General features: G+C 41.9%; 1 protein-coding gene across 2 annotated transcripts in view; it reads right to left on the reverse strand.

The window, feature by feature from the left end:
* Nucleotides 1-910, reverse strand: part of LOC117434785 (uncharacterized) — an 11584-nt gene extending 10674 nt beyond the window's left edge. For both annotated transcript variants that reach the window (XM_034057436.3, XM_059003094.1), the window contains exons 1-2: nucleotides 764-910; nucleotides 298-497 (exon numbers count right to left, since the gene is read on the reverse strand). In XM_034057436.3, coding sequence (XP_033913327.1) covers nucleotides 298-497; nucleotides 764-889 — 326 coding nt within the window. In that variant the 5' untranslated portion in view covers nucleotides 890-910. The remainder of the gene's footprint in view (nucleotides 1-297; nucleotides 498-763) is intronic.
* Nucleotides 911-10413: the final 9503 nt, after the last annotated feature.

The following is a 10413-nucleotide window of genomic DNA, read 5'->3' on the forward strand; positions in this document are numbered from 1 at the left end:
TGCAAACAATGTGTCATAGACAAGCAATATATGCTGTAGACACAAAAATGAAGTATTGTAAGTACACAGCGATGATAATTTTACATGAAGCAGGCGTTTTATCTAATAGATATTGGGGTTTTCCGTAAAATTTTACATTTTGATGTTTACAAACAAGACTTTTAAAGAGATTATTTTCAATGTTTTCTCCTAACTGGGGGCTTCATATGTGTTTGTGCGTAGTTATAGGAAATGTGTTTTGTGTGTGCTATAACATTTATTTATTTGTTTATTACTAACAATTTAATATAAACTTACAACATGTCGAAAGGTTTATCACTTGGTAGGCTTCTTGTAATGACACCCTCTAACTGACAGGAGACTCCAGAGGGGTCAGGATCCATGACTCCATATTCAGAAGTGGTTATTGTACCACAGTCTCCATTATGGCAACCCCAGGAAAACGTTGGTGAGCATGACTCAGGGTAGAGGTATGACTTTTTGTAATGGAAGTCCACCTGCAATCAAAATGTAGCATTATCTAAGTTCATCAAACCTGTAGTGCATTCAAAATGAGTGATTAGTAATATAAAAACTGCAAATCTAGATGTAATGAAACTTGGTATTAACATTAATTAGATATTGAGAGTATTACTATTACTATTACTACTACTACAAATAACAATTATGTTAGTAACATGCATAATAATATATCATCATATTAAATTTCAGAAAAAAGGAATAAGGAAAAAGTAAAACATTAATGGAAATGATAAACATTTACCCTGATTGTTCCATCTAGATTATTTCCCTTGGGTGTGAAAGTTAGAACACCCCCCTGCATATAGACTTCATTTCCAAAGACACCAGAGACCAGGCTACAGTAAAGCAGCACCACAAGGAGACCCATTCTTACTAGGTTTCTCTGTTTCAATGAGTTGGGAGGCTATACAAGTACTCACCTTTATACCTTAGCTGTCATGCAAATGCAAATGATTTTAAACAGATAATAAATAAATAACGATTAGGTCATCAAGCACCTCGCCCTTGTTGGCCCATCCCATGCAAGGACTGGAGACAATGCATGCCTTTCTGGGGCAAACTGAAGCAGCTTTTTTTAGATATCCGTTCTCTTTCCCTTTTTAAGATTTAAATCAAGTAATGTATTTTGGTTGCTCTAGAAATTTTTATAGGATGACACTGTGTGGTCTTTTTTCATTTGATATGTGTAACTTGGTTGTAGTCCTTAGAGAACAGGCGTTAAAGCGGTAAAATGCAAGTAAGGAAAACAGGTAGAATTATGCCTGGGTGCAAAAGGTAAAAGACATACCAAGAGACTCTACCAGTCAATGCAATTGTATTCCCAAATTGTGTACTTAAATTCCCCTCGAATGCACCTTTGTTTTTCTGATATACTTCTGTGTAGCTTTTGGTTAAAATGAAATCCTTATTTTAATGTATAATTACTGGTCTGATTAATCAGCCATTTTTGTAAATTTAAGCCTTTTACTGTTATAATAAATAGTACATGTGTTCTTCAAAACCATAGAGGCTATGCATACAATCTTTAAAGATAGGCCTACTCCCAGATACAAAAGTAAAGCTGCAGCTGTTTTAGTAAATTGGATCCAAAATGTGCAGTGATTACAAATTAAGTAAGGTGAATTAACCCAGTGTCAAATATCTGCTCCAAAACCATAGTCACCTGCAATGCACCATTGAATGCACTTTCAATAAGAAAACATACGTAGGTACAGAAAACTAGTCTAACGACATACTGGAAGAAAAATATTCAGTGCGTAAAGAAAATATCTTTATTTAAAAATATGTTTTCATAGGTACCCTGGGGTAAAGGCTGCGGGTTTGTAAATGTGTTTGTGGTGCTCAGGGTTCAGGGGCAGATTCCTCTATACTTGGGGTTAGGAAAAAAATGTAAAATAAACTCTTTAAAAGCCTTGTTTTTAAACAACAAAATGAAACATTTTCAATTAAACCAATATCTATTGGATAAAATTGCCATCGCTATGTACTTACAACATCTCATTTTTGTGTCTACAGCATATACTGCTTGTTTCACGTATTTTACCAATTTTAATAAACATATGGTGTATAAAGATATCGTTCCCACTTCCTGTCAAAAGCTATGTAACATTGTTATTATATCTGCTCAAACACTGGGGGTTGGGCCTCTTTTCTGAAATATTGGTGTAGCATGGGCTGCATGGGTCCATATAACCTGGTGCCTGTGCCCTGGGGGGGTAAACAACTATGGCATTTGGGATAGTTTCTGCATAAGGTACATTATTAGAAATACCAATATGATAATGCAGAACCTAATTCTAGAAAAATCTAGAAAATGCTGTATTGTAGGTGAACATTCTTGAGAGTATAAAAGGGTTAGGCATAGGATGATTGTTGTCATTACCAATAAGTCAATACGGGAAAAAGTAAAGAGCTATCTGAAGACTAGGCTGAAGACTATTTGTCTTTCCCCATAATATGTTATAATAATGAATGTAAAATGGAGGCTGCTTGAATTCCAGGTGAATGTGTTTGCTGCAGCTCTTCAGGCACTGGCACTGTTTGACGTTCCAGTTGAATTCATGTTCTTTGCGTCTGTTAACCTCAGATGTGTTTGATCGGTGTGCGTGCAACATACTTTGCTTAGCCAGATTCCTGTCGATGTTTTGAGGTTATTTATAAATTGATATCATGACAAAGGCCACCGCATATCCGTTTATTAATGATATTGTTGAATAGAGAGCAGGTGTTTTTTAACCTTTCAATGGAATGTGTTGTTTAACCTGATTCCTGTTCAGCATCCTGTCGTTCTGTGTCCAAATCCACAGGTTGTTCAGCACTATGATTAGCGATCTGTACAGAAACCATGAACAGGACAATAGATGTATAAAACATTTAGGATTAAATGTTAAAACGGCTTGCCATAGAAAAGGGGCTGCATTTGCAATAATTGTAATCAGGAATTGTTGACTAGAGAACAGATACCGGTTTCACATTCCTGTTGATTGTATGGTTCATTGCTTTTGTTACCCACAGATGTAATCGAGTGCAAGACAGCTTGTTTAGCCGGATTGCTGTCAATGTTGGGCATGTACAACGTGCATGCAGAGCTTCTACGTAAGATCAATTTAGAACTTGACAAAGGCAACCCACGGAATAACTTTTGACAAAATCTTGAATTAAATCAGATCATTGTTGCTGCCATAAGCCTTGCTGATTTTTTGTATATCTAATAATTCACTCCCTGACTGTTTAAAAAAATACTACATTTATTGCACTGATTGCACTTGGACATAAACATCTTGATAAATCTGGCCCAATATTACATTTAAGAAAGGTGTGTTTACTTTCAGATGTTTAGTCCAACATTAAGAAAGTCATTTAAAATATCATAGAAAAGTTTCAATGTTCATGCACACTGAGAGGTATAGCGTCAGACCATTTTATTGATTAAATGTATACATTTATTGACAGATAGGCAATGATCAGTCCATCAGTGCTTGGGGCAAAGTAAACATAAACCCTGACCTTCACATATTTCTGTTGAGAAAACTCTGTCCTTCACTTTTTGGAAAGACATTTTAAAAATGTCCTTACACCGTTCTACTGAGGCAACCCTGTCCTTCATACTTAAGAAACATAAAAAAACTACCCTGGTCTCGCTAGATAATAATAATAATAATAATAATAATAATAATAATAATAATAATAAAACAATTGATAGTATTATGTGGTGTTCCAGTAAATTAAACTTATTTTTGTAATGCTTTGCCTAGAAGTTGTAATCCTTGCACATCTGGACAGTTCTTTTGTATTCATTCAATTGATAACACTCTAGATTTCGCAAGTTTTCAACAGGCTAAGGAAAAAAAAACCTCTTAGACAAGGATTGTCCATGGGCTAATGTGATTGAACCAGGTGTCAATTTAATACCCTAATAATGGGCAGTAAGTAGGCTTCCCTCATTGTGGTCATTGCTTCTGAGAAGGCTTCAATTATCCCTCTTGGGTAGTCATGTCTTTTCATGCACACATACAATGTGCCTGTCTGACCAGTAGTTGGCATTCATTACACTGCGTCTGTGAACTTTGCAAAACTAGAACCAAACAACTATGTAATATAACGATAGGTTACGGATGTAACCCCGGTTCCCTGAAAGAGAAGATGACCACCAAATTGAATACTTTTGGGATATGCCTGCTTGTCAGGTATTCGCTGAGCATTTTATATCAAAGCTGCCGATAGCCCCCTCCGTGGAGTGATGTCCTCGGTCCCGTCTCACCGAGGTAATAAATAGTCACTGAGCGGAGATCTCAGCCTCTTTTGCATTGAACCCGCAAATGTGACTGATGCGACCTCACAAGGTTGGCGGTCATCTTCTCTTTCAGGGAACCAGGGTTACATCTGTAAAGTATCGTTCCCTTTCAATTTGAAGATGACCACCAAATTGAATACTTTTGGGAAAGTATACAAGAGCTGTCGTGAGGGAGAATGAGCGGACAACATCTGAGGGGCATCTCGCTACCGCCATCTAGTGTTGGTGATGTAAGCGTGCAACCTCAAGGACCCTAGTGCCTATTAAAGGCATAGAAGTATCTACGACATTAAGTCGGTAGAACCTGGTAAACGTATGTGGGGTAGTCCAGCTAGCTGCAGTAATATATCAGTCAATGAGACACCTCTGATGAGGGCCCATGACGTAGCCACACTCTTTGGTTGAATGCACAGCCACCCTCCCAGGTGGGGGTAGGCCGGCATTAGTATACGCAGTCGAAACTGTGTCCACAATCAGTCGCTGCTTATTGAGGGCTTGACCTCGGGTCCGTTCACCAAAACAAACGAAGCGCTGGTCAGACTGATGCAGCACTCTCGTTCTATCCACATAGCATCTCAATGCCCGAACTGGGCAGAGGGAATTTAAACTCCTATCCGACTCCTCCGTGAAGGAAAGGGGATGAAAAGCCTCTAGTTCCACTGATTGATTAAATTGAAACACTGTAATCACCTTAGGGAGGAAAACAGGGTTCGTGCGCAACTATACCCTGTTTCCATCGTCCCAAACGCACATACAGGAACAGTGCACAGACAGTGCCTGTAGCTTACTGACCCACTTAGTGGAGGTGATAGCACCAAGGCTATGGAGCGCAGGGGCTTCAAAAACCTTCTCAATTTGGTGGTCATCTTTAAATTAAAAGGAAACCTTTGTTTCTCATTTTGTAAGCCTAGCATTACATTTTCTCCTTTAAAAAATAAGAGTAAATTAAAGGGTGAGGCTTAATAAAGATAATTACATAAAAACAAGTCTAACGACATACTCGAAGGAAACTGTTGAATAAGTACATTTATAAAAAAGGTTTTCATTGGTACCCTGATGGTAAATTAAATGGTATATTGGTGCCTTAAATATGATTCATTTATTAGCAATGCTAAATGAAAACGATTTTCCTGAGTGGTGACTCCAATTTTCATCAGCTGTACAACCAGTGGCGGCTTCTTTCATGCAACAAAGTATTATTTTCTCTCTTTTTTAATAATTTAATGCACTTATAGTTATAGATTGACTGACTTTGGTCACACCAAGGAGGACATTCGATCTGACAAGCTCCCTGCTCCACGGTAAATGGCTGACTCCATGGGTCTCTGAGGTTATTGATTGAAACAACTACTCAGGGATTATGTTTTAATCTGGCCAACCCCATTAAATCTAACCAATCCACATCCAGAGCTTGTGTCGTTTCAGACCTATCTGAGTTCAGCACCTCCATCATCTCGCCCTTGTCGATTTAAAAGTGCAGTGGTGACACTTCATGCAACTCCTTTAGAAAGTTTTTATTTTAGATTAATATCTGTTTATCTGTGTTGCAGTAAAAATGACTATCGCTAGTTAAATAATTTGTTTTAAGAAAGTGAGTTTGGCAACAGGACCCCCCAGTGTCCACTGGATGGAGACAGTGAGCTTGCTTGCAGTACCTGTCAGTATCCATAAGATGGAGACAGTGATCTTGTTTGCAGTAACTGGCAGTATCCACTGGAGGGAGACAGTGAGCTTGCTTGCAGTACCTGGCAGGATCCATTGGATGGAGACAGTGAGCTTGTCTGTGTAACTAGCAGTATCTACTGGAGGGAGACTGAGCTTGCTTGCAGTACCTGGCAGTATACACTAGAGGGGGACAGTGTGCCCTCTTGCAGTATCAGGCAGTATCCACTCGATGGAGAGAGTGAATTTTATATTCCATTAGGCGTGATTCGGGTGAACACATTTAACTAACAGTACACCTATATTCATAATATAATTGTTGTCTGCTACATGTCTTTTTATGCACATTCTGCACACAGATCATACTTGTATTTAAACTTGCTGGTAGTCGATTGCTGACACTGAACTTTAAGTTGTAAATGTGTTGTTTATATTTAATATACATTATAATGACATTTCAGGTTAAATTGAATGTATCACATGTGCTGCTTTTTATTATTGAAATACACAATATCTTATTGTGCTGTACTTTATTAAAGTGTTTACAATATTTAAATGAAAAAAATGAAACCAATTCCTTCAGAACACTTTGCTCCTCAACCATAATAAATTAGATAAAAAGGAAAAGGGTGCCACATTGCTTTACATTCTAACATTGAAAATGAAGAATAGCTTAATATAGTGTATCAACAGGGTTAAGGTTTAGGGTTTAGGGTTAGGGTTGGGTTAGGGTTGGGTTAGGGTTAGGGTTTAGGGTTAGGGCTAGGGCTTAGGGCTAGGGCTAGGGTTAGGGTTTAGGGTTAGGGTTTAGGGTTAGGGTTAGGGTTAGGGCTAGGGCTAGGGTTAGGGTTAGGGTTAGGGTTAGGGTTTAGGGTTAGGGTTAGGGTTAGGGTTTAGGGTTAGGGTCACACTCGTTTCCGTACTAAAGGTCTTGTTTTGTAGCTCGCAGTAATACCTTTCCAGTCATACCTTGATTCAATTGATACCACCTGTGGTTATTTAAATATTAATTCAAAAAAAAAAAAAAAAAAACTCCCATCGGGACGTTTTTTCGCCAAATGTAAACGAAACCTATTTAAGGTCGTTATTTAGTGTAGCAGTCGAATAAAAACTCGAGTGCGGTGTTGTTTTGTAGCTTGCAATCATACCTATCCAACGATACCTCGTATGAGGTGGTAGCACCAGGGGTTATTGAAATATTAATTTTAATGTGATTCCCATTGAAACGTATAGGCGTTTTCACCAAAAACGTAAAAACAGACACAATAACACGTGCCATTTAGCGCAGGTGTGGAATTACAACCCAGGAATGGTCTCGTTGTGTAGATTACACCCTTATCTGTATAACAATGCCCTACCTGAAACGATAGCACCCGGCGTTTCGTATTTATAGGGAAAATACGAATTTTGCACCAACCCGCAACTTGACGAGAACCCATAGGCTAACATTGAAATCCACAAAACACAATTGCTTTTTTTGAATAAAAACTCTGTTTTTCAACGGATTGGTCTCAAATTTGGTACACAATTGCTACCTACTACCCTGATACAGGAACTGTTTGAATGGTTTCTCTAGCCCTTACTGTTCCAGAGAAATAAAAAAAAAAAGAAGTGAATTTGCATCTGCCAGTAATCTTTTTATTTTTTTTCTTATAAATCAGTTTTTGCAGGATTCATTACAAGGCCACTGAATACTGTTAGAGACTAATTCTCTGATACTACAGCCATTTAAATGGAGCTTCTATCTGGTCGCACAGCCGAGAAACACTTAAAAAGGTTCTGATCAAATGTGCTGCAATCTCTCGGTATGAGTCAATCTAAGGCAAGCTGCTGCATTTCAACCAAAAGCCCCATAAACCTGTGCTTCTAAATTTATTATCTGCATATAATACAGGTACTCTGTAGCAATTTTCAGCCACCTACCACATTCGCTGATTCTTTGAGAGCCTGCCAAAGCTGTTACAAATGCCCCATAGGCTTAAAGCAGCGGTCGCCTTAGTTGAATGGGAAAAAAGCTGAATTTTGTAGGAATCGCTCTAAAAACACTGGGCTCAGTTACAGGCTGTTAGTCTGATACTACAGCCCTTGGAATGGTGTTTCTACCTGCTTGCACGGCTTCAAAACTCTTCCAAATGTACTTTTTCAAGGGGCCTGCAGTGCACTTAGAAGTGGCATTGAAGGACAGGGGCAGCGTCGGAACCGAAAGGCCCAGCAACCTGTGCTTTTCAACCACTTATCTGCATGTCCTACAGGTACCCTGTAGCAATTTTCAGCCCCCTACCACATTCGCTGATTCTTTGAGAGCCTGCCAAAGCTGTTACAAATGCCCCATAGGCTTAAAGCAGCGGTCGCCTTAGTTGAATGGGGAAAAAAGCTGAATTTTGTAGGAATCGCTCTAAAAACACTGGGCTCAGTTACAGGCTGTTAGTCTGATACTACAGCCCTTGGAATGGTGTTTCTACCTGCTTGCACGGCTTCAAAACTCTTCCAAATGTACTTTTTCAAGGGGCCTGCAGTGCACTTAGAAGTGGCATTGAAGGACAGGGGCAGCGTCGGAACCGAAAGGCCCAGCAGCCTGTGCTTTTCAACCACTTATCTGCATGTCCTACAGGTACTCTGTAGCAATTTTCAGCCACCTACCACATTTGCTGATTCTTTGAGAGCCTGCCAAAATTGGCATCAAAACTCTTCCAAATGTACTTTTTCAAGTATTTGAATGGTTATCGACTCCACTTCTTAGGGGCTGCTGCCATCTACTGGTGGAAAATATGTATGACATCGGGGACCCAACGCAAATGCTGTTACTCTTATTTGAATTGCTAAAAAAAAAATCAGATTTCTGTAGGAATTCTTCTAAAAACACTGCAGGTGTTTTTAGAACTATCGAAAAACGCTCAAACAGGTGATGTACATTGTAATGGACACCAGGTGTGAAAGGGTTAAGGACAGGGGGGCCTCAGCAGCGCTTGTGCAGGTGTTCCCCCGAGCTCGCGGAACTGCAACACGGCCTCATAACACCCGTGCACCCGGGGGGGACGTGCATTTAATTAATTAATTAATTAATTAATTAATTAATTAATTAATTAATTAATTAATTAATCGCTGTTCCGCCGTGCAGCTCCCCGGGGGCGGGGGGGACGAGCAAGTGTTCAGCCCGAGCTCATAACACCCGTGCACCCGGTGGGGGGGGGGCGTGCAGGTATTTTTTTCCCCCAGCAGACGGGGGTCCCGGTCTTACACAAGGGCAGCTCCCCGGGGAATGTTAGAGGTCGTCGCCCCCGCTGCTGAGGCGCTAAAGTATCCGACTGCCCGGAGCGCTAAACCGGCTCCGATCGGTCAGCGGGGACCGCGGGGAGTTAGCCGTGAACGGAGCGTCCTGCTGCCTTCTCGCCGAGTTCGAAAATAGCCGAGAGTTAAGCCCCCCTCCCCGCTGTGTCTTCGGCAGGCTTCCGCAACGTCACGTTGGACGGGCCTCTGGTCATGTGAATTGTGACATGACCAGAGTCCCGTCCGTCTTGAAGCGGCGAGATGCTGCCGAAGCCACGGCGGGGAGGGGGGCTTAACTCTCGGCTATTTTCGCTGGCCTCCGGGGCTGCTTCTAACGGGTCTCCGCAGCGGCGCTTGTGCAGGTGTTCAGCCGAGCTCGCGGAACTCCAGCCCGGCCTCATGACACCCGTGCTCCCGGGGGGGGGGGGGGGACGGGACGGGGGGACGAGCAGGTGTTCAGCCCGAGCTCGCGGAAGTGCAGCCCGGGCCTCTGCTCCCACTTGCCCGGGCAGGGTTCCACGGCCCCGGGGACAGCTCCCGCCGCCCCGGACCCATAACGCCCGTGCTCCCGGGGGGAACACGGGACGTGCATTTAATTAATTGATCGCTGTTCCGCCGTGCAGCTCCACCGGCGGGGGGGGGGGGGGGGCGAGCAAGTGTTCAGCCCGAGCTCGCGGAACTGCAACCCGGCCTCAGAACACTCATGCACCTGGGGGGGACGTGCATTTAATTAATTAATTAATGCCCTACCTGAAACGATAGCACCTGGCGTTTCGTATTAATCGCTGTTCACCCGGGACGCGGTGCCCCAGCGAACCGCCGTGCAGCTCCCCGCACTGGGCTTGTGTCCCAGGCATCCATCCCCCTGCCCTGGCCGCATCCATGGCTGGTGAAAAGGATGGAGCATCCCAAAGCCCAGCATCCGACTGGGATGCAAGTGCCGTCCCACTCCCAAGCTCTCCCACTCTCCAGCTCTCCCACTCTCCGTTGCAGGCACGCAGCTCCAGCTGTGGCCCATCAAAACTAGTGTGATTCGGGTTTAGGGTTAGGGTCACACTTGTTTCCGTGCTAAAGGTCTTGTTTTGTAGCTCGCAGTAATACCTTTCCAGGCATACCTTGATTCAATTGAATACCACCTGTGGTTATTTAAATATTAATTAAAAAAAAAA

This window comes from Acipenser ruthenus, chromosome 28, assembly GCF_902713425.1.
Source record: "Acipenser ruthenus chromosome 28, fAciRut3.2 maternal haplotype, whole genome shotgun sequence".
In the NCBI taxonomy this organism is placed as follows: domain Eukaryota; kingdom Metazoa; phylum Chordata; class Actinopteri; order Acipenseriformes; family Acipenseridae; genus Acipenser; species Acipenser ruthenus.